Source organism: Salvelinus namaycush, chromosome 30 (assembly GCF_016432855.1).
Source record: "Salvelinus namaycush isolate Seneca chromosome 30, SaNama_1.0, whole genome shotgun sequence".
NCBI classification, from domain to species: Eukaryota; Metazoa; Chordata; class Actinopteri; order Salmoniformes; family Salmonidae; genus Salvelinus; species Salvelinus namaycush.
The window spans coordinates 18,652,407-18,678,353 of NC_052336.1; the positions used below are offsets into that span (position 1 = coordinate 18,652,407).

Consider the following 25,947-nt stretch of genomic DNA (forward strand, 5'->3'; position numbering starts at 1 on the left):
CAGTATATTTTGGATGGAATTAAAGCATTAAAATGTACCAGTGGACACCAAAACAGAGCTCATTCTGCATTGTTTTCTGCACGCCGGAACTCCCTGACTGGCAAATGTTTCTGTTTGGCTGGCTACTCCATGTACTTACGCAGAACACTGCGTACGCGCACACACAAACAAACAAACAAACAAACAAACACACACACACACACACACACACACACACACACACACACACACACACACACACACACACACACACACACACACACACAAAAACAGACACAGACACACACACACACCTAATATATTTCATGGCAGGGAGAGTAAAAGCTTGTGAATATAATCCCTTAATAAAAATAATACTTTAAAAAAATGTACTTACTCTCCCACTCACCTGCTCTCTCAAACTGACCTGCTGTCTAAAACTGACCTGCTGTCTCAAACTGACCTGCTTTCTCCCACTCACTTTCTCACATGTATGTCTTCCAGATCAAATATCCTGATCCTCTCTCACACACAGGTGGCAGCTAGTCTCTTTATTTGAGGCTCCAATTCAGTTATAATTATGCAGGCTGATTGATACTCTCGCATGATAAACAGCTGGAGAGAAAAGTAGGATCTGTGACTTACTAAAATGCCCAGGCCAATCATACTCCTAGAAAACTTCTCCTGAGTCCTCTATCTCCTCCAAGTCAGGTTGTGCCATCCCTCATTGGTCCAGCCTGTGGCATCTGTAACTGTCTACTCTGTGGTTTCACATAGCTCTGCATTCTGTGGGCGTCTGTAAGCTACTGTGCAGTAACAAAACGCACCCATACAGTTAGAGGAAATGGCAGATTTCACAATGCGTTCGAGAGTCCCTTCGCCACGTTTCCCCCACTCACCTGTGGAGGGAGAGTATTTTTTATCTGACTGTCATTAGTGCCTTTGTAATGGCTGACCGCATACACAAATCATGTATGTGTGGAGGGGGGAGAGGGCAGCAGTGCCTCAGTTACACTACATAATACCAAGTTTCCTGTAAATCAGATTTGCATTTGGCTAATGAAACGTAAAGACACATATGGAGTGGGGACTAAGGAGGAAGAAAATGTTCTCATTCGGTACATTAAGAACACAAGCAGGAACAGATCATGTGGACAGACGCACACAGGTAAGCACACACACACACACACACACACACACACACACACAATGTGGATCTATACAACAAACCTCCTCACACATTACCCTTTCCCACCTTCACCCGTCCACTAAAATACAATCATTCTTATTAGAGCAACAATGGTGACCCTTGGAATTTTTCTAACAGATCATTTAAATGTGATTAAGTGGCCCTGTGTCATGTCTGACTCAATATGGTGGAATAGGGGTGCTGAGAGAATGTGGGTGAGGGCTCTGTTTGAGGAGGCTCTTACATGCAATCATATTTCCATTCCCAGCGGGTCACATGGGAGAGATTGTAACGAGTTCGCCAGGCAGAAGCATACGGCTGGCTGTGAAAACATGCAGGCTGTGTGGGATGGACAAATTGAATCCAGCCAAGTGTGGTTATCATGCATGTATCTTCACCACTCTTTTCAACACAGACGCCGTAATGAAGTGAAAACACAAAGAACATTCTGTGTATGTAATGCATGATGTGTGACTGATACGTGTTTCCTATTGGTTCATACAGAGAAAGGGCCAATCGATATGGGTTTCACTTCTGTATGCAGACTGGAAAGTTGTTGTTCTCCCCAGGAGAGAGGTATCGTGGGTAAAGAACACACCCCACATATCAAAAGGATCCCGACGTGGAGACACAGCTAGACAGTTGGCACATCTTGGTCCCGGCAGTAAAAAATAAAGCCATCACGCACCGCATTGTGCTGACGTGATGACGGGGAGCTGGGTTGCGTGTGTGTGTTTACGAATGTGTGTGTGTGTGTGTGTGTGTGTGTGTGTGTGTGTGTGCGTGCATCCATGTGCGTGTGTGTGTTGTGTTTTGTGTGTGTACAGTATGTGAGCGTGCATACTCAACGCCTGCTTGGCTCGGCAAATGAAACTTTGTATGAACATTGAGATCAGTGCACCCCTTGGCTCGTGTCGAGCCTGCCTATGAATATCAATTTCTGCTTTCTATGAATATCAATTTATAACTGCATTCATTGCTACGTTGCTAGCCCCGACACCCTACCTGACACAAAAGCAAAGCACCTTTTTGTTTGTGTCAGCATTTATACCAAAGACTGCTTTCTTGCTCCGCTGCTCAAAAAACAGAGCGGCTCCTTCACCCCAGAGGCTAACTTTCCCTCAAGGACAAGGAGAGACTTTGTGTGTTCTCTGAGAAATATTAAAAGGGAACACAGTGAATGCAGGCGACAGCCAATCAGCCCAGGGCAATGGAGCTGTCAACTCCTAGTTAACACAGCACATACTGTATGGAGCTCACCAGTTAGTGCCCTGTACGCCCTCTGACATAACGAGAGGTTGTGTGTGACTACAGGCTCATCTCCTCCACAGCACACACACTAATGACACACACACACACTCTTTAAGCCGTGTGTATATTACCTCAATCACCTCGACTAACCGGTGCCCCCGCACATTGACTCTGTAACGGTACCCCCTGTATATAGCCTTGCTACTGTTATTTTATCGTTGCTCTTTAATTATTTGTTATTTTTAAATTTTCTTCTTTTTTATTTTTTGTTTATTTATGTTTTACTTCAGTTTATTTTATTAAATACTAAAACTGCATTGTTGGTTAAGGGCTTGTCAGTCAGCATTTCACTGTAAGGTTCAGTGCATGTGACAAATAACATTTGATTTGATACAGCATTTTTAATTTGATACAGCATGTTCTTCCAACCTGTTTTACAAGACAGTTGGTAATCAGCTGGTAATCACCATGCTGCTACGATTTGAACCAGCCAATCGGACTCTTCATTTATCCACTAGTGCAGTGGTGTTCAAACTTTTTCAGCAGGGAATCCATTTTTTCTGGTTGAATTTCTGGGGACCCCATTTTTTGGGCAAGAATTTCTCGCGACCCCACCCCAAATCTAAAGACACAGCCTAACAAATAACCTTCAACTCATTACATTTTCATCTCGGACAGTCAGTATTCAAAAACAGATTTGAAAAACAAAACTGATTTGAGCATTCAAATTAAGTCAAATCAAATTATTTTATTTCTCACATGAATGCCACAGGTGTAGATTTTACCGTGAAATGCTTACTTGCAAGCCCTTAACCAACAAAGCAGATTTAAAAAGTAAGAAAAATTTGCTAAAAAAAGGAAATATACCAAACAAAAATATAAAGGCAACATGTAAAGTATTGGTTCTATCTTTGAGCTGAAATAAAAGAACCCAGAAATGTTCCAAATGCACAAAAAGCTTATTTCTCTAATATTTTGTGCACACATTTGTTACCATCCCTGTTCATGAGCATTTCTCCTTTGTCAAGATAATCCATATCAAGAAGCTGATTAAACAGTATGATCATTACACAGGTGCATATTGTGCTGCGGACAATAAAAGGCCACTAAAATATGCAGTTTTGTCACATAACACAATGCCACAGATGTCTAAATTTATGAGGGAGAGTGCAATTGGCATGCATTTTATGTTAATGTCTCTACCATAAGCCGCCTCCAACGTCATTTTAGAGAATTTAACAGTACGTCCAATCGGCCTCACAACCGCAGACGTGTAACCAAGCCAGCCCAGGACCTCCACATCCGGCTTCTTCACCAGCGTCATCGTTTGAGACCAGCCACCCGGACAGCTGATGAAACTGAAGAATATTTCTGTCTGTAATAAAGCCCTTTTTTGGGGAAAAACTAATTCTGATTGGCTGGATCTGGCTCCAAGGAGTACCAGTACCAAGTCAATGTGCAGGAATACGTGGTAATTGAGGTAATATGTACAGTACATGTAGGCAGGGGTAAATGTCAGCATATTCTATCAGTATCTCGATTGTGCTACCAGGGCTGGTAAAACCTTGGATCATTGTTATACTAACTTCCGCGATCCATATAAGGCCCTCCCCCGCCCTCCTTTCGGAAAAGCTGACCACGACTCAATTTTGTTGCTTCCAGCCTACAAACAGAAACTAAAACGGCAAGCTCCCGCGCTCAGGTCTGTTCAACGCTGGTCCGACCAATCTGATTCCACGCTTCAAGACTGCTTCGATCACGTGGATTGGAATATGTTCCGGTTTGCGTCCAACAACAACATTGACGAATACACTGATTCGGTGAGCGAGTTCATTAGAAAGTGCATTGACGATGTCGTACCCACAGCAACAATTAAAACATTCCCAAACCAGAAACCATGGATTGATGGCAGCATTCGCGTGAAACTGAAAGCGCGAACCACTGCTTTTAACCAGGGCAAGGTGAAAAGAAACATGACCGAATACAAACAGTGTAGCTATTCCCTCCGCAAGGCAATCAAACAAGCTAAGTGCCAGTATAGAGACAAAGTAGAGTCGCAATTCAACAGCTCAGACACAAGAGGTATGTGGCAGGGTCTACAGTCAATCACGGATTACAAAAAGAAAACCAGCCCCGTCGCGGACCAGGATGTCTTGCTCCCAGACAGACTAAATAACTTTTTTGCTCGCTTTGAGGACAATACAGTGCCACTGACACAGCCCGCTACCAAAACCTGCGGGCTCTCCTTCACTGCAGCCGAGGTGAGTAAAACATTAAAACGTGTTAACCCTCGCAAGGCTGCAGGCCCAGACGGCATTCCCAGCCGCGTCCTCAGAGCATGCGCAGACCAGCTGGCTGGTGTATTTAAGGACATATTCAATCAATCCTTATCCCAGTCTGCTGTTCCCACATGCTTCAAGAGGGCCACCATTGTTCCTGTTCCCAAGAAAGCTAAGGTAACTGAGCTAAACGACTACCGCCCCTTAGCACTCACTTCCGTCATCATGAAGTGCTTTGAGAGACTAGTCAAGGACCATATCACCTCCACCCTACCTGACACCCTAGACCCACTCCAATTTGCTTACCGACCCAATAGGTCCACAGACGACGCAATCGCAACCACACTGCACACTGCCCTAACCCATCTGGACAAGAGGAATACCTATGTGAGAATGCTGTTCATCGACTACAGCTCAGCATTTAACACCATAGTACCCTCCAAACTCGTCATCAAGCTCGAGACCCTGGGTCTCGACCCCGCCCTGTGCAACTGGGTCCTGGACTTCCTGACGGGCCGCCCTCAGGTGGTGAGGGTAGGTAACAACATCTCCACCCCGCTGATCCTCAACACTGGGGCCCCACAAGGGTGCGTTCTGAGCCCTCTCCTGTACTCCCTGTTCACCCACGACTGCGTGGCCATGCACACCTCCAACTCAATCGTCAAGTTTGCAGACGACACTACAGTGGTAGGCTTGATTACCAACAACGACAAGACCGCCTAAAGGGAGGAGGTGAGGGCCCTCGGAGTGTGGTGTCAGGAAAAGAACCTCACAGTCAACGTCATCAAAACAAAGGAGATGATCGGGGACTTCAGGAAACAGCAGAGGGAGCACCCCCCTATCCACATCGACGGGACAGTAGTGGAGAAGGTGGAAAGTTTTAAGTTCCTCGGTGTACACATCACGGACAAACTGAATTGGTCCACCCACACAGACAGCGTTGTGAAGAAGGCGCAGCAGCGCCTCTTCAACCTCAGGAGGCTGAAGAAATTCGGCTTGTCACCAAAAGCACTCACAAACTTCTACAGATGCACAATCGAGAGCATCCTGTCGGGCTGTATCACCGCCTGGTACGGCAACTGCTCCGCCCACAACCGTAAGGCTCTCCAGAGGGTAGTGAGGTCTGCACAACGCATCACCGGGGCAAACTACCTGCCCTCCAGGACACCTACACCACCCGATGTCACAGGAAGGCCATAAAGATCATCAAGGACAACAACCACCCGAGCCACTGCCTGTTCACCCCGCAATCATCCAGAAGGTGAGGTCAGTACAGGTGCATCAAAGCAGGGACCGAGAGACTGTTAAACAGCCACCACTAACATTTAGTGGCCGCTGCCAACATACTGACTCAACTTCAGCCACTTTAATAATGGGAATTGATGGAAATTATGTAAAAATGTATCACTAGCCACTTTAAACAATGCCACTTAATATAATGTTTACATACCCTACATTACTCATCTCATATGTATATGTATATACTGTACTCTCTATCATCTACTGCATCTTGCCATCTTTATGTAATACATGTATCACTAGCCACTTTAAACTATGCCACTTTATGTTTATATACCCTACATTACTCATCTCATATGTATAGACTGTACTCTATACCATCTACTGCATCTTGCCTATGCTGTTCTGTACCATCACTCATTCATATATCTTTATGTACATATTCTTTATCCCTTTACACTTGTGTGTATAAGGTAGTAGTTGTGGAATTGTTAGGTTAGATTACTTGTTGGTTATTACTGCATTGTCGGAACTAGAAGCACAAGCATCTCGCTACACTCGCATTAACATCTGCTAACCATATGTATGTGACAAATACATTTGATTTGATGTGACTAGGCAATCAGGAAGATGATAAACAGAGTAGCAGCAGTGTATGTGAAGAATGTGAAAGAACGTGAACGTGTGTGTGTGTGCGAATGTAGTGAGTGTGTGTGGTGTCAATATGCATGTGAGTGTATGTAGTGTGTGTGTGTGTATATGTGTGTGTTGGAATGTCAGTGTAGTGTGTGTGGGTAGACTCCAGTGAGTGTGCATAGAGCCAGTGCAAGAGTCAGTGTAAATAGTCCGGGTAGACAAATTTTGATTAACTGTTGAGCAGTATTAAGGCTTGGTGGTATAAGCTGTTCAGGAGCCTTTTGGTCCCAGACATGGCGCTCTGGTACCCCTTGCTGTGCAGTAGCTAAGAGAACAGTCTATGACTTGGGCGGATGGAGCCTGAAAATGTTTAGGGCCTTCCTCTGACACCGCCTGGTATAGAGGTCCTTGATGGCAGGGAGCTCGGCCCCAGTGATGTACTGGGCCATACGCTCTATCTTTTTGAGGCTCTGAGGGCCCATGTCAAATATTTTCAGCCTCCTGAGTGGGAAGAGGCGTTGTCATACCCTCTTCACGACTGCTTTGGTGTGTTTGGACCATAGTAGGTCTTTAGAGATGTGGTCACAGAGGAACTTGAAGCTCACAACTCACTACAATACAGCCCCGTCGGTTTCCTGTAGTCCACGATCAGCTCCTTTATCTTGCTGATGTGATGGAGAGGTTGTTGTCCTGGCACCACACTATCACCTCCTCCCTATAGGCTGTCTCATCATCGTCAGTGATCAGGCCTTAATGATGTTGTTGGAGTCATGCATGGCCACACAGTTGTAGGTGAACAGGGAGTACAGGAGGGGACTAAGCACGCACCCTGAAGGGCCCCAGTGTTGAGGGTCAGCATGGTGGATGTGTTGTTGCCTACCCTCACCACCTGGGGGTGGCCCGTCGGGAAGTCCAGGATCCAGTTGCAGAGGGAGGTGTTCAGTCCCAGGGTCCTTAGCTTAGTGATGAACTTGGAGGGCACAATGGTGTTGAATGCTGAGCTGTAGTCAATGAACAGCATTCTCACGTAGGTGTTGTCCAGGTGAGAAAAGGCAGTGTGGAGTGCAATAGAGATTGTGCCATCTGTGGATCTGTTGTGTTGGTATGCTGATAATAGCGGGTCCAGGATGTCTGGGATGATGGTGTTGATGTGAGCCATGACCAGCCTTTCAAAGCACTTCATGGCTACAGATGTGAGTGCTACGAGGCGATAGTCATTTAGACAGGTTACCTTGGCATTCTTGGTCACAGCGACTATGGTGGTCTGCTTTAAACATAGGTATTACAGACTGGGTCAGGGAAAGGTTGAAAATGTCAGTGAAGGCACCTGCCAGCTGGTCAGCGCATGTATTAAAGCGCTGCATTAAGGCCTGCAGTGTGAACAAGGCTTATCATCATGGGAACTGGTGACAGCCAATCATGTTTACCCCAGCAATCTCCACTGAAAACAACAGGCTACATAAATCATCTCTCTTTCTCCTCTGCCATGTAGAGTACTATGCAATATTCCATATGTAATATATCTCCCTAGGGAGAAGGTAATGGTTTGATCCTGTTGCTTTCTACCTGGTTTAAATTTAGGTCTGTTCAGTGGGTTGGGGGAATGGATCATTTACCACCCCCCACTGGGATAATATTCTACAGAGAGCTACCTAGAATATCAAATAATAGCTGACACAAGTGGGTGAAAAGAACTATCAACCATTTTATGTCATCAATTCTCTTGTCACTCAACAGTACTGTAACTACTCTGCACTGTAGGGTTAAAACTGAAGCCAACCGTGCTTTGTGGCCGTCTCTCCATAAATCCTCTATTTGCTCTAATCGTTTAGAGAAGGTCCAGGAGGACTAATACAGATACTATAGCAGACAGTATTGTGGATAATACAGCCTTGTGGATAGGTGGCGGTGATGACGCACAGAGCCCAGCTCTCACAGTGTGCTCTCATTATGTGCCGCAACTCCAGGTCTTCAATATTACCCTACAATAATACACTCTATGGGCCCATCTGCTACACACTAGCACAGGCTATTTAAAGAATGACAGAGAGAGAGAAGGAGAGAGAGAGAGAGAGAGATTGTACAGAAAGAGGAGAAGAAGAGAGAGGGGAGAGGTTTGGAGAAGAGAGTGGGAGAGAGATAGATGGAAAAAGGACAAGTAACAAAGGGAGTGGGAGAGAGTGTGAAAGACATGCAAAGACATTGAAATATGGTGAGAAACTGAAACAGAGGAATATTTTTACTAAAGGTAAAACTGCTAAACTATATTTTCATATTTAATATTTATTGAACAAGAGAGGAGCTCTCGTACCTACGAACATGAATGTATCTATTAACCTTGCATGAATGTGTACTTCCTAGGATTTGAGGTCATCACCAGTTGCAAGGGACATTCTCCTAACACGGGCTAGCTGGCTAATGTTAGATAGACAGATAACTTGCTAAAAAGCAATTTTCGTAAATGAACTTTATGACAAAAAAATATCCACAAACGTTTGTCTCTACATTAACTAACATATTCCTCTCAATTGTACATGTTTTGCTTGACTCATTATGACGTTATAACTACTTACATTTGGTTCCACCGTAATATTTTGTCAGCCATCTTTGTTGAAGAATGCTACCAGGGACGGTTGGCTCGCGTCAAAATTCGTCATTGGAACCACTCGATATGATTGGTCATATAAAAACCTTGGGACCCAAATGCATAATGAGTGCTCTAACTCCCCCTTGTGGTGGTCTGGAGCAATGAAGCCGTGACGCTGGGTACCTCTAAGTCCCGCGGTGCAAGCTCGCAACTTTTAAAGGAGGAACTACTGCAGACCATTAAGCAGACCATTAACCAACATTTGCAATGATCCTTATAGTACAGATGTTTGTCTCTCATTTAGGTCATCGCTTGTGGAAATCATTATGCAAAAAGTATTGAATACTTCAACACACTTTGGAAAACATTCCATGTTCCAATTCCATGGCTTTATACTGTAAATACCAAGTAGACACGATCTACTTTGAATATCCAAAGGACGTAGATAACGCAACAGTGTCCACCATGCATTTCACAGCTGTGAAGTATAAAACCACATAAAGGGGCAGGTTGAGAGACTTACTGAATGTAATTAATTAAAGTACTCTGTAGCGCACGGATCGATCAGAACGCCCACTGAGATATGAAAACTCCATTATTTACTGTACTGATACCACAGCCACCTGGATTATCCAGAGAGTAGAGCCATTGGCTGGCCCATATAGATATAATTACTAGAATGGGAAAAGCCCCTCAAACCCAGGCAAGTTGAACAATGACTTCAGTGGGGATGGTGATTCAAATAATTTTTATGGGTTTGCCATCCTTGATATCCATAAAAGACTCATATATCCTCCACTGCAGTAGCAATAGCACTACCAACATGTTTATAATGGATTCTCAAGCTTTCAACCACATTTGAACAACATTGCTTCCCCACTCAGAATACAATGCTAATCTGGACTTCATTTGAGGACGCAGTGAAGCATAATCGGAGAGTGATCCGATCATCTTGGTCAGATAAAAAGTGACATATTGTAGCGACCTTAACCCAACACCCAGAACATCAGAAAGGGATGCAGATCTCTTGGCGTAACAGATAAGGTGTTGGCTTGTCAATCGTTGGACCCTAAAATGTGCTGCAATATCAATAGCAAGTGTACGTGCATAAGGCCATGCCAAGTCTTACCTTCTGCCTGATCTCTTCCTCCATGGAGACAGGTGATCCCAGCTCGGCCACCTTCTGGATGCCCTCGCTGGCGTAGCCACCATACTCCCACAGCACGTAGTTCTTAGAGTGGGACGCTCCGATGATGGCCGACCAGTGGTTAGCACGCCCTGGTGAGGTTAAGAAACAAAACAACACCAGAATTATCATCATCTCTTACAATCCAGGAGGCAGGCTGGCCAAACATTTGTGCCAGTGAAAGGTTTGCACCTATTCCCATTCCGCAAGGCATAATATATATAGGTAAAAGGTAATGGTATGTGTATAAAAAGTGAAAAGGATAAGATTAATGTAAGGTTACGAAATGTTCTGTTTCTTATTCACTTTGAAAATGACAGATAATGATTCATATAGAAGTAATGTACATATCAGATCGTGACACAGTAATTACAGTATTATTTTACAGATTTTTTGACTTGAGGCTCAGTACCTAACTCTCTCTGTAGACATTTACGCTAGATTGCAATGAACAGGTAGAACTTAACACGCTCCTGCAGGTTACCACTGGATATTTTTTTCAACACTACTAACGAATGGGAGATTACATGCACCTGCGTGTTAAACTAAGCTTGATTGCAATGAAAACCCCACAAAGATAAACCATCAGATCAGTTGATCTCTCGTTACCGTGTCAAGGGATTATGATACCAGACAGCTGGTCTAGATTCTCTACTCCTGCCCCCAATGAAATATTGACCAGTAGCATCGGAAAACCGTAAGGCTGATGAATATAAAAAAATACTTGAGTATAAGAATAGTAGGCTAGACCATCAACATTAGTTTTCCATTCATACAACATGTCGGTAAACAGTAGACAGTAGATTTGCAGTGGTAAACAAGGAAATATTTTATTTCAGATGTAGAGAATTATTGTCAAATAGATAAATCGCCCTTAGTCTGCTCATAAAGTAGGACTATGTTGTTCTGATGATAATACCAACCAGAGGGTGAAATAGTCTGATAACCTTGACATCTACGTTAGGGAGCGGTAAATCGCTGGTCAATGTTGGTTGCAATTGAGATCAGTTGTGCGGGTGACTTTAGTGTGTATTGATGGTTTAACGAGAGATCAGTTGTGCGGGTGACTTTAGTGTGTATTGATGGTTTAATGAGAGATCAGTTGTGCGGGTGACTTTAGTGTGTATTGATGGTTTAACGAGAGATCAGTTGTGCGCGTGACTTTAGTGTGTATTGATGGTTTAACGAGAGATCAGCTGGCGATAATCTGGTGGCTTTCGATGGTTGCAATTGGTCCGTACCGTCTATTGCAATGTTCAGAGAGACACAATAACGATCTGTACAAGGCTATAAACAAGTAGGAAAACTTATATCCGGAGGCTGCTTTTCTGATTAACGGCGGTTTTAATTCCGTGCCATTAAGACACATGATGCCCAACTTCCATCAACGAATTTCCTTCGCGCCACTAGGGGCGAAAAGCCCTAGACCACTGTTATTCTACCCACAAGCAGGCATACAAGGCCCTGTCTCATCCGCCATTCTGCAAATGAGATCATGACTCCGTAAAACTGACTTACCTAGTTAAATTAAAATAAATGAACATCGCAGACAACCCTGAGGCTATGGCTGAGGACTGGAACAAATATGAGAAATCCCGCTATTACCTCCGCAGAGTAATCAAACAAGAAAAATAACAATATAGGAATAGAATATGGTGGAATAATATTACACAGAAGCTCAAACACGAAGTACCCGTTGAGAAATGGTCACCAGAATCAGATACTATGCTACAGCGCTGATTGGAATATGTTTTGAGACTCCGCCGATAAAATCAACGAGCTAACCACGTCCGTCACCAGCTTCATTAGGAAATTAATCTGTGACATCGTCCCCACTGTGAAGGTTCGATGCTTCTCCAATCAAAATCCCTGGATTAACACCGAGGTTGGCGCTAAACTAGAGGTCAGGGCTACCACACACAGACGTATCGCTCCCCAGTGGTGCAGCGTTCTAAGACACTGCATCTCAGTGCTAGAGGCGTCACTACGGGCCCTGGTTCGATTCCAGGCTGTATCACAACCGGCAATGATTGGGAGTCCCATAGGGCGGCGCACAATTGGCACAGCGTTGTCCGGGTTAGGGTTTGGCCGGGGTAGGCCGTCATTGTAAATAAGAATTTGTTCATGAAGTTAACTTCTTATGGCTGCAATCCCGGTAACGGAATGATATGACAACAGCCAGTGAAAGTGCAGGGCGCCAAATTCAAAACAACAGAAATCTCATAATTAAAATTCCTCAGACATACAGTACATGTGTCTTATACCATTTTAAAGGTAATCTTGTTGTTAATCCCACCAAAGTTTCCGATTTCAAATATGCTTTTCAGGGAACGGAGCACAAACGATTATGTTAGGTCACCACCAAGCCACAGAATAAGCACAGCCATTTTTCCAGCCAAAGATAGCAGTCACAAAAAGCACAAATAGAGATAAAATGAATCACTAACCTTTGATGATCTTCATCAGATGACACTCATAGGACTTAATGTTACACAATACATGTATGTTTTGTTTGATAAAGTTCATATTTATATAAAAAAATCTGAGTTTACATTGGCGTGTTACGTTCACTAGTTCCAAAAACATCCAGTGATAGTGCATAGCCACATCTATTCAACAGAAATACTCATCATAAATGTAGATGATAATATAAGTTGTACACATGGAATTATAGATATACCTCTCCTTAATGCAACCGTTGTGTCAGATTTCAAAAAAACTTTACGGAAAAAGCAATCCATGCAATAATCTGAGACGGCGCTGAGAAATATAGTCAAATTAGCCGCCATGTTGGAGTCAACAGAAACCAGAAATTACATGATAAATATTCCCTTACCTTTGATGATCTTCATCGGAATGCACTCCCAGGAATCCCAGGTCCACAATAAATGCTTGATTTGTTCGATAATGTCCGTTATTTATGTCCAATTAGCTACTTTGGTTAGCACGTTTGGTAAACAATTCCAAAGTCACAAAGCACGTTCACTAAAACGTGACGAAATGTCCAAAATATCCGTAACAGTCAGTAGAAACATGTCAAACGATGTATTGAATCAATCTTTAGAATGTTGTTAACATAAATCTTGAATAACGTTCCAACTGAAGAATTACATTGACTTCAGATGAGCGATGGAACGGAGCTCCCTCTTATGTGAACGCGCATGGTCAAAGCATGGTCACCTCATGGCAGTGGTGACTAATTCTCCTCTCATCCGGCCCCCCTTCACAGTAGAGTCATCAGACAAAGTTCTACAGACTGTTGACATCTAGTGGAAGCCGTAGGAAGTGAAAACTCATCCATATCTCGCTGGGATTTCAATGGGAGCTTGGTTGAAAATCCACCAGCCTCAGAATTTCCACTCCCTGTTTGGATTTTTTCTCAGGTTTTTGCCTGCCATTATGAGTTCTGTTATATTCACAGACATAATTCAAACAGTTTTAGAAACTTCAGAGTGTTTTCTATCCAATACGAATAGTATTATGCATATTTTAGCAACTATGACTGAGGAGCAGGCCGTTTACTCTGGGCACCTCTGTGCACCTTTAATCCAAGCCACTCAATACTGCCCCTGCAGCCATAAGAAGTTAACTGACTTACCTAGTTAAATTAAAATAAATTAACATCGCAGACAACCCAGACGCTACGGCTGAGGACTGGAACAAATATGTGAAATCCCGCTATGACCTCCGCAGAGTAATCAAACAAGTAAAAGGACAATATAGGAATATGGTGGAATAATATTACACAGGCTCCGATTCCCGCCACATGTGGCAGGGGCTACAGTCAAATACGGATTACAACGGAAGACCCAACTGTGATCTGCCAAACAATGCCTCTCTACCAGACAAACTCCATGCATTTTATGCATGCTTCGTCAATAACAACATTGTGCCAGGTGTGAGTGCCGCCACCATTGCTCTCTGAGGCTGAAGTGAGAAAGGTCTTTAATCAGCTCAACACCCGCAAGGCTGCGGAGCCTGACGGTATTCCATGGCATGTTCTAAGAGCATGCAAAGAACAGCTGGAAAGCATATTCATGGTAATGTTCAACCTCTCCTTGTCCCAGTCTGTAATCCACATGTTTTAAGATGACTACCATCATCCCTGTACCTAAGAACTCTGAGACTTCATGCCACAATGAATACCACACTGTAGCACTCACATCTGTAATCATGAGGTGCTTTGAGTGCCCGGTTATGGCACACATCAACTCCATCATCCCAGACACCCTAGACGCACTTCAATTTGCATACTGCCCCAACAGACCCATAGACAACGCAATCTCAATTGCAATCCACACTGCCTAGATAAGAGGTATACCTATGCGCGAATGCTGTTCATTGACTACAGCTCAGCGTTCAACACTATTGTCCCTTCCAAGTTCGTCACCAAACTTAGGACCCTGGGACTGAACACCTCCCTCTGCAAGTGGATCCTGGACTTCCTGATGGGCTGACCTGAGGTGGTGAAGGTAGGCAAACATCACATCCGGGGGGATTGAGAGCTTCAAGTTCCTTGGTGTCCAAATCACTAAGGACTTAAAAAGGTCCACACACACCTCAGGAGGTTGAACATGTTTGGCATGTGCCCTCTAATCCTCCAAAAGTTCTACAGATGTACCATTGAGAGCATCTTGACTGACTACATCACTGCTTGGTATGGCTGCTTGGTATGGCAATAGCACCGTCCTTGAGCGCATGGCCGAACAGAGGGTGGTGCGGACAGACCAGTACATCATTGGGGCCGAGCTCCCTGCCATCCAGGACCTCGGTGTGAAAGGAAGGCCAGAAAAGTTGTTAAAGACTCCTAACCAGTCAAGCCATAAACTGTTCTTTCTGCTTCCGCACGGCAAGCGGTACCGGTGCATCAAGTCTGACACCAACAGGCTCCTGAACAGCATCTATCCCCAAACCATAAGACTGCTAAATAGCGAACTAAATTGGTACACAGACTCTCTGAGTTGACCCTTATTTTTGCACAGTCTCTGTGCATACTCACAGTGCCCTCCCTACACACTCACACACACTGACACTCCAACACACACACACAAACACTCACTTTATAATTTGCTCACACACACATAATATGCACAAACATTTATACTGACTCCACACACACCCACTCACATACAATCATAATATACACCGCTACTATTCTGTTTATCATATTGTAATGAACACGATGGGAGACAGAGAGCTGGTTTCAAGCGCAGGGTGCAGCAGGTGTTTAATTGTAAAGGACCACAGGAGGAGGCAGGTAGCTGGGTCCAGGGACAGGCAGAAGGTCATACATAGGGGGTCCAAAAGACAACAGTACAGGCAGGGAAAAGGCTAGTAACGTCATTCGGGAGATCAAGCAATAGGTTGATAACAGGAAATCCGATAGGCTAAAGTACAGGCAGGGAATAGGCAAAAGGCGTCCTTAGTGAGGCAGGCCAAAACTATCATACACGGGAGGATTACATTATGGGAAAACCAGCACTCCCAATAGAAGTGTCACAAATCAAACAATACCTCACAATGATGGGGTGCAAAGAACTGAACTAAATAGTGTGTGATAATGACATACAGGTGTGTGAACAGGTGATCAGAATTCAAGTGATTGCGATCTGGAGAGTGAGCTGCGTTCAGGGAATCTATGTGTCTGAGAGTGTGAGCTGGAAAGTGGGCTGGAAAGTGAGCTGCGTTCAGGGGATCTATGTGTTTGAGAGTGTGAGCTGGAAAGTGGGCTGGAAAGTGAGCTGCGTTCAGGGGATCTACGTGTTTGAGAGTGTGAGTTGGAAGCAGACGTTACACATATATCATGATACTCAGTCACCTTACCCCTATACATATCTACCTCTATCACTCCAGTATCCCTGCACATTGTAAATATGGTACTGGAACTGACTGAACCTGTATATAGTATGCTTACTTACTTTCTTGTGTTTTTCTTCTTATTATTTTTATTTTCTGTGTGTCTTTTTCTACCTTATGTTATTTTTAGTATTAAATTGTTATTGATTACTACGTTGTTGAGTTTAGAGCTTGCAAGGAAGGCCTTTCACTGTACTTGTTCAAGTGACATTAAAAACTTGAAATAGCATACTGAGTTTCCAAAGATAAAGTCAAACTTCGGTCTGCTGATGCAATATATTGTCCTCTCTTCACTTCCCAAGGTCAAAGACCTCCGAGTGGATAATTATCTTCTTTATTGCTACAAAATAAACTCATATCCCACTTCCTCTCCTCCTCATCCCTCCCTCCTCTCCTCATCAAGAGCAACTCACACATATTATCGGAAAGTCTTTGTTCAGAAAAGGGAGGCTCTCTATCTGGCAACTCAAATCCTTCTGTCTCATTTCCTTTTGCAATTTATAACACTCCTCTGGCGTGATGGGGTGTACACAGACACACACACACAAGCACACGCACACACACATGCACACACACACACACAAATAGGGGAAGTGGTCACCACAAACTCACTAAGGTTATTCCCTCTATATCCATCAGAACTGTATCCAATCTCGATCATATACTCTGATGTTCCACAGCCTATTTTCATATTCTCTAAAAAACTCCTTTATTTCTATTTCTCTTTCTCTCAGTCTAATAAGAGCCGTGCTGAATTTCTGGTCTAGTCTGTGTTCTGTCCTAACAGCAACGTGATTGCTATATTGCTCATATTTCAGCTTTGTGTGAGTCTGGTAGAAATGCTTTTGAGAACCCATATCCACAGTAGACATGAAATGACACCCTGGAATCCCTGGATGTAACATCAAATCCATCGAAACAACAGGGCAATTCTCTGGTACACTTAGCCACCTGAGTACCAGTCATGGCTATCTTGGCTGGGCTCTCTCTACCTGTCTCTCTCCTGAGTGTCTGAATGGGTTCAGGTAACCAGGAAACCTGCTGGCTATCTCCGCTCTCCACAGATAATGGTTGAAAAGCTTCTCAGTGGTGTATTACTTATTATAAACTGGGTGGTTCGAGCCCTGAATGCTGATTGTCTGACAGCCATGCTATATTAGACTGTATACCATGAGTATGATTTTTTTTAAATTTTTACTGCTCTAATTACGTTGGTAACCAGTTTATAATAACAATAAGGCACCTCAGGGGGTTGTGATATATGGCCAATATACCACGGCTAAGAGCAGTGTCCAGGCACTCCACGTTGTGTCGTGCTTAAGAACAGCCCTTAGCCGTGGTATATTAGCCGTATATACCACACCTCCTCGGACCTTATTGTTTAACTATAATCACACAGAGAGGGAAATAAAAGCTGTGCATGTGACGATGGAGGGAGCGAGGAGAATAAAAAACCTGCTAGCCTGTTTTAGAGTAACCTTCAACATCAGAATATATGGCATCGGCCCTTCACGTGTGCCTCTCTTCTGTTTGAAGGACAAATGGACGCCTTGTAAAAATATCAGCCTGACGTGACATTGTGCTGTATCTTCTTCTCTCTCTCCCTCTTTCTCTCTCACTCCTGCTGCTAGCAATGAAGAAGCAGACACTCACAGACCATCATGACCGTGGATAGCGTGTGAAAACTGTTGCTAAAACCTCTTTTAGCAATGTTTCTATCTGTGTTTGATTGACAGTTGTTATATAAAAACACAGGCACATTAACAAATGGTCTCTACCAGATACAAATGATGCTTGGGGAGGAAGTTGTAGATGGTGATCTGCTGTATGTATGACAACCAGGGATGGTTACCTTGGCTATGACTTTGTGGTGGTGAGGAGAACTCAATTATGAAACCACAAAACCAATTATGGGTTTCCTAAGACACAGAGTGGAAACGCATGCATAAACAGCACACACACACACACACACACATACACACATACACACACAATGTAACATAGACAGACATCCACACAAACAGAAAGACATACAAACAGAAAGATACATACACACACATTCTCAAACACATACACTCCTGTCTCTCCTAAGCCAATAAATTAGGGTGTCACTCGATCTGCAGGTTTATCTTACTGTGGGACTCCATGATAATCATTATATTGATCTGGGCTGTGAGAGAGAGGAGTGTCTTAGAAGGAAGGAAGAGCCCAGTATCCCCATCTCCATTCACACCCTGCCTGCCTGCCGAGGAGTCAGGCTCAAGGTTATACAGTTCAGCACCACAGATCGAAGCCCAGGGCCAAGCTGGGGGAGGAATGAGACAGGGGCACAGCACCCTGGGGAGAGAGTATCCTGGGGTGACCATGGAGGTTGTAGTATCCTCGGTAGACTGTGATGCTAGGTAATTGAACAGTATTGCAATTTTATGAGTAAAGGGGTATTTTTGACGCAATGGAGGCACCAACTAGTGTAGCCCTGGGGTGAAATGGGGCACTAACTAAAGTTGTCTTTCAGGGATTAAATGGGGTATGTGCCTGGGTCATTTGGAAGGTATGGGGTACTTACGAGGGTAGTCTTTTGGGTGCACCTTCTCTGACCAGTTGCCATAGAAGGTGACTCTGTACTTGGCTGTTCCACAGGCACAGCAATCCAGCAGAGGCTTCTCTGTGGTCTCCCAATACAACGACTCTGAGAAGGGAGAGAAGAGAGGTTAATGGAGGAGAGGGTGGGAGGAGGTGGTGTAGGGGTGAGGGAGGGCGGGCGGGAGGAGGGTAGGAGGGAGGAGGGGGTAAGGGTGAGGGAGAGAAGGAGGTAGGGAGAGAAGGGTGCGGAAGGGAGGGAGTGAGGGAGGGGTAGGGGTGAGGGAAGGAGGGAGGGAGGTGTAAAGCTGTTCTTTTGATCAGTCTCTGTAAATTCTCTATCCAATGTCACGCACAGCTTGGGAGATACAGCACAAGCGTGAAGATCCTGACCCAGTAAGGGAAGAGAGAGTAAGACAGGAGATACTGAGATATAGTAAGGGAGAGAGAGTAAGACAGGAGATACTGAGATATAGTAAGGGAGAGAGAGTAAGACAGGAGATACTGAGATATAGTAAGGGAGAGAGAGTAAGACAGGAGATACTGAGATATAGTAAGGGAGAGAGAGTAAGACAGGAGATACTGAGATATAGTAAGGGAGAGAGAGTAAGACAGGAGATACTGAGATATAGTAAGGGAGAGAGAGTAAGACAGGAGATACTGAGATATAGTAAGGGAGAGAGAGGAGGAGTGGAAGACATGTAGCGCCCTTTACTACGTCTCGGTAATGGAGGACATACCTTTCTCACACATCCTCTTGGTGAGAGAGCCTTCATCCTGGAAGTAGATGATCCTCTTCTGGACAATGCTGGCCCTGCAGAGAAATAAGGAGGAGGGGAGGAAGTGAAGAGGAAGTTTCAGGTTAAGAGAAAGGAGATGAAAGGTTAGAAAGAGAAAGCAGATGAAAAGTGAAAAGATGAGGGTAAAGTGGAGATGAGGGTTGAAAGAGATAGGGAATGGACAGAGGAGAAAAGACAAAGGATGAGAGAAGTACAAGGCAGGAGATCAGGTGGAATAAGGGAGGAAAGAAGCAGGAGATGAGAAAGAAGAGAAGAGTTAAATACTCATACAGTACTTTTAGCACAGGGAGTAACCGGTGGGCATTTGGAGTAATGTTGAACTCAAGATGAGTGTTCTTGTGCTTCCAGACAGGTCTCCCAGCAGGTCTGAGATCGGCTACTAGAGCAGGTTCTGTGTTATCAACTTTTGAATGTGATTGCGGACAGGTCTGAGATCAGCTACTAGAGCACACAGGGGTGCTGAATCACAGGCACTCTCAGACCGGAGGGATTTGCTAGCTCTTACAGAAAGTATTTATTAACATAAAGACTTGTATTTAGCAGGAGAGAGATGCGGTTGGAAAAGAGATTGAAAACCTAGAGAGAAAGAGAAAAAGGAGAGAAAAAAGTCAGAAAGTAAGCTTCGCTTTTGAGAAACGATCAAGAGTGAACGAGCACACACACACACTCAGGCAAGAGGAACTACAGTGTGTCAGAGATAAGACTGAGTGACAGGCCAAAAGTTAAGTTTCCCAGAACTAAAGTTCTGCTCCTGGTCCTGGCAGAGAGACTGTTCTGATAGAGCTGTCTGGGGACAGAGCCACTGAGTGCTGGGTGGACACAGGTCTTAGTGGGGCCTTGACATGCAAATCAGACACAAACAAACCCATTCAAGGGCCAGAAGGGTGTGTGGGCCAGAAACGATCGCAAACAAATTACTTTCAGGGCCCAAAAGCTGTCACAAACAAACTCCATTTAGGTGCTGTGCATTACATCAGACTTGGCCTCCCACAACAGGCTGCAGGTTTCCATGGTGATAGTGGGCAGAGGGTAGCAGCAGGGTGTAGGTTCTAGGCTCTGGACTGTCTGGGTTCTGGGTCTGGTCCAGGTGGTTCCTGTCCAGCTGGACTGTTTATGGAGCAGGAGTCCGAGCTAGGCCAAGCCCACCGCTGTCACTGTGCTCTCTCACAGTCACAAAAATAAAGAAAGAGCAAGAGAAAGAGGGAGGGAGAAGAGCGAGGGAGTAGAGCGAGAGGAGACGTAGACGTAGATGAGGAAAGGTATAAAGACAGAGAGATGTACTATATGCTCATCTCAGGAAGCCGTGGTAGTGAGGAGGAGAAACGGCACAAAGAAAGAGAGATACAAGACAAGGACAAAGAAGACACATAATTTCACCTTATTCTTGAAGGACACACTTCAGATGAGCTGCTTTGGAACAATACATTATCTCTCAATTCTGATGGGACTCCAACCTATTCCCAAAGCAAACCTCCTACCGTTAGGGACTTGCGAGTGGCGCAGCGGTCTAAGACACTGCATCGCAGTGCTAGAGGCGTCACTACAGACCCGGGTTCAATCACGGGCTGTTTTGCAGCCGGCCACGACCGGGAGACCCATGAGGCGGCGCACAATTGGCCCAGCGTCATCCAGGTTATGGGAGAGTTTGGCCGGACGGGATGTCCTTGTCGCTTAGTGCTCTAGTGACTCCTTGTGGTGGGCCAGGAGCATGCACGCTAGTTGTACAGTGTTTCCTCTGACACATTGGTGCGGCTGGCTTCCGGGTTGAGCAAGCAGTGTGTCAAGAAGCAGTGCGGCTTGGCACGTCCGTGTTTCGGAGGACACATGGCTCTCGACCTTTGCCTCTCCCGAGTCCGTACGGGACAAGACCGTATGGGACAAGACCGTAACTACCAATTAGATACCATGAAAAAGGGGTAAAAAGTACATTTTTTGATTTTATTATAAATAAACCTCCTGTCTGTTTATCCTGCCTGTCTCCAGAGCAGGCTATCAGGGGATTATGTTTGATGATCTAAGGGCTGGACCAGTGGCAGAGGAGGCTGTGTCAGGCAGGCCGGCCAGAGAAGGGACGGTATCTCTACAGTGACGGAGTGACAGCTATATGCCCCTATTAACATAACATAACTCTTTCTTCATCTCTCTTTTTCTCACCCTCTCTCTTGCGTTTGTTTTTTTTAGCATTTTTACTCTCCAAGGCACACAGCGAGACAGAGACAGACAGACAGAGAGGAAAGAGGAGAGAGAGAGAGAGAGAGGGAAATAAGAAGAACACAACAGATCCCATCCGAAAACAAGGAATGGGTTTGGAAGGGGATAGTAGTAGGACATGAAGAAACCTGTCTGATGGGTGTACCTAGAAGTACAGAGGTGACAGGGGTACCCCACCCCAGGCGCTCCTAAACACACCGCCAGCATATCTCTAATTGTTCACACCTTAATTCAATCTCACCCCAATTTCAGATATCTCTCCCTGAGCGAGCCGCTCACAAACTGCCTCACTAGCTGCCCACTTTCTGGGGCCGGCCAGGCAATCAGGCACAGTAATGCTTATTTAACATCCAATTTAAATTCTATCAATGAGATGCTATTAAAGCCAGACTCACTTTCCTGGCTCCACACCGCCGATGGTTATCGCCTCAAAGCGCTCCGGTATGTGGGGTGGGTAGGAGGGTGTGTGTGTGTGTGTGTGCATGCGTGGTCATGCGTGTGTGCGCACGTGTTTGTGTGTGTGTGCATGTGTGTGTGTGTGCCCAGGTCAGAGAGGGATAAATAAACATAGCTATTTGTTTACAGTTTGTTCCTTTGGGAAGGCACATACTGTACCAGTTTCATTGAACCATTCCTACTCATCTCACATGTAATAACTGCACAGTTAGACTGCCATTCTCTCTGGGAAGGCTTTTTAATCTACCTGCCATTGTGTTCATGTCATTCAATTCCTAGAGATTTCAAATAGGTTTTGACACTATCATGTTCTGACTGTCAAAACTGTACTACACTTTATGTCAGGTGAACCTGAAAAATGTATAAATGAACAAAAATATAAAGATTCTACAGGGAGAGTGGTCCAGAAATCAGACAAACGTCTGTCCCTTTTTGACCCCCATAATCATGATGAGCCAGATCACTGTTTCCAGCCACCAGGAGACAGCAGCTACTCCTCAATTACAGCTAACCATCAGGGAGGAGAGGCCGTCACACCACAGCCTCTCTAGCCACAGGACTAGAGGAGCTCTCAAAAACTCTGACCATGCTCTGAACTGATCACTTTCCACACAGACACACTGAGCGATGATGACACTATACACAGTAATACACACACAGTACACATCTACACATGTTGCATTATGCTGTATTACACACACTCGCACACTCACACAAACGCACACGTACATGTAAAGACACACAAACACACACACAGGCACCAGACACATGCACAGTCTGTTTTTCCATAATAGTTATTGCCAGAGGTGTCTGAGTTAACCAGGTTATTTGACAGGTAGGCAGACAGGCATGCTGAGAGCGTTGAAATTAAAAACTCGTATCAATAATGAAATCCCCCATTCTCTGATGAAAAAAATACTATTGTAGCTGGGAAAAGGTGGGCAGACACTCCCCCAGGCTGGCAGCACCAGTCACGTTCACTGTATATGGGGTTGTCATGGTAATAGAAGAGGGGCGAGCAGCATGTAGGTTTGTGGGGAAATATCTAATGGGGAGAGACCCATTTTCTTTCTCTCGTGATTATATCTCTGGGGAGATCCCTCCTGCTGGATTGTGATTTATGGCTAGCTAGTTCAGGCTAGGTTGGTTGTTTTGTGCAGCTCCCCATTACCCCGTGCAGTGTAACATAAAAACGCCTGTTGGCATTAACCATATTTCCCTCTCCGTCCATTTGTTATTTAAGCTAGTAAAGTCACAATATCGGGAAACCCGTAAACGACTGTGTGTGTGTGTGTGTGTGTGTGTGTGTGTGTGTGTGTGTGTGTGTGTGTGTGTGTGTGTGTGTGTGTGTGTGTGTGTGTGTGTGTGTGTGCAGGAATGTGTATGCTGTGTGTAGATGACCAATATGTGTTTGCATTTGTTTAGGAAGAGAGAGAAAAGAGGCTGTTGCTGCTTGGGCTCTAGCTAGAGATATACAACAGCTTCTCAATAATAATCAATCAGTATGATGTTTAGGGGTACACCTGCCCCACTTAACTGACAAAACTTTAATAAGTGTGATCACCCAGTAATTCAACTTTCCAGTTTCCAAAAAACACAAAAACACTCAACTATGAACCTGTCCTCGCATGGTGTCATCACTCTACAGTGAAAAACAAGCTTCCCCACTGGACGTACCTTAGTATCACATCCCCACTCCCTAACCTCCACAAGTGACTATATCTCACTCTCTCCTCATCTCACATGCTGCCACTCTCTTTCCATTCTATCCATTCATCTGTTCTCTCTACCTCTTTCTCTTTCTCTACCTCTGTCCCCCACTCTCTGTCTCACCTCCTTTCTTCCAATAGATACAAGATAGCTGAGAGGTAAAGTAGGAGAAGATGCCTGCCTGCCTGGTTAGTGTGCTGTGGGAACAACAGAACTGTGCCCTGGTTGAGAAAGGCACAAAGAGTGAAGCGGAAAAGGAGAGAGAGAGGGGAAGGAATGAAAAGGGTGTGTAGTAGCGAGAGAAACCGACAGGAGAGAGAAGAGTGAGTGAGAGTAGAGAGAGGGAGGGAGGAAGAAAGCCAAAGAAAGGGGGAGTTCAGAGACAGAGACGAAGGCAAGGACATCTCATCACTCACTCTGACAGGCACATAATAACGTGCATTAATAAGAAATGCAAGCCTTTTTTTTTACGCCCCTACACACGTAACGACGGCACGGTGAGAGATTTAAACGGGGCAGGAGAGAAAGTGACAGGCCAACTGAACTCTTTAATAATGCAGAGATTAGCATGCCATGTAGGGCACCACCCCTATGTTTCTGTTCCTCTCTCTCTTCTCTCTCTTCTCCCCCCACTGGGTACACACTGGTTGAATCAATGTCGTTTCCACGTCTAATTCAATGAAATTACGCTGAACCAACGTGGAATAGATGCTGAATTGACGTCTGTGCCCTCTCTCCTCCTCCTCCTTTTCTCTCTCTTTCTCTAGATTATGCACTCTCTCTCTCACACACACACCATCTCTCTCTCTCACACACACCCTCTCTCTCTCACACACACACACACACACACACACACACACACACACACACACACACACACACACACACAAACACTCGCTCTCTCTCTCAGCCCTACCCTCAAACAATATCCTGCCTCAATGCATGGGAGTGTACTGTGATCTATGTTTGGTACAGGTAATTAACACATACTGCACCTAAACAAGCCCTGGAGGCACACGACACGTCAAATGAATCAATTAACATCAACCCAAGCCATTGCAGCCAATCTTGTTATTATGAATTCTTTATGCAACATACATTCTGGAAGAAACATTGATAATATATTCTGAGGGAAACCTTAGGTTGGGTTTGGAGTGGAGGAGTACAGTAATAACTTTCCATGTACAGTAATAGGACACATGTGAGTACGATACTGTATGTAAACATGCCTGAGGGGTCCACATACAGCTCCTTATTCACAGTATACGATCACCCACACACTGTCACAGCTACACTGGATTTGTGTCATAGTATGGTCACCAACTCTGGTCCTATACACAAGCTAAAGGTTGTGAATGTCTTGTTCCAGCCCAGCACTAACACACCTGGATAAACTAATCACCAAGCCATCAAAACATTGATTAGTTGAATCAGATAATATTACCATTGGTCTGGAATAAAAGCCTCTAAACACCGTAGCTCTCCAGTACCACGGGTGGTGATCACATATGGCTGCATCCCGATTCTCCACACTTCTCCCAAAGTGTGCACTTGCACATTGGATTGATGTAAGCATTGGCTGGAGGGAGTTTCCACTGTTGTTGCATCCATAATGGGGAGTATGCAGGACAAGTGCACACTTCGGGAGAGGGGTGGAACATGGGGACAAGTCATATAGATCCTTACTTTAGGGTTCTTCAGAGAGCCCCAAGTACATGTACCTACTTGAGGGTGACACAACCAGAGGAGCTGGGGGGTGCTGTCCAGAACACCTGGATCCTGGTGCGTCTCCGAGGGGTACTCTCTGTCACTGCCGGGGGACAGTTGATCATGAACTGGGTGTCCTCTTCATCGATGATCTGTATAACACATAAAAACAGACACACACACACACACAGACGGATAGAGAGACAAAGACACACACACACACACACAGCATGGATTTGATTTAAATAAGGACAAGCAAATGAGGAAAGGTAATGTAATAG

The 25,947-nt window shown here is 44.7% G+C and overlaps 1 protein-coding gene across 1 annotated transcript in view; it reads right to left on the bottom strand.

Moving 5' to 3' along the window:
* Nucleotides 1-25,947, bottom strand: part of LOC120024835 (spondin-1-like) — a 159,994-nt gene that overhangs the window by 96,869 nt on the left and 37,178 nt on the right. The window contains exons 3-6 of the mRNA XM_038969158.1: nucleotides 25,685-25,818; nucleotides 19,523-19,596; nucleotides 18,769-18,891; nucleotides 10,290-10,438 (exon numbers count right to left, since the gene is read on the bottom strand). Of these exons, the coding sequence (XP_038825086.1) occupies nucleotides 10,290-10,438; nucleotides 18,769-18,891; nucleotides 19,523-19,596; nucleotides 25,685-25,818 (480 nt within the window). The remainder of the gene's footprint in view (nucleotides 1-10,289; nucleotides 10,439-18,768; nucleotides 18,892-19,522; nucleotides 19,597-25,684; nucleotides 25,819-25,947) is intronic.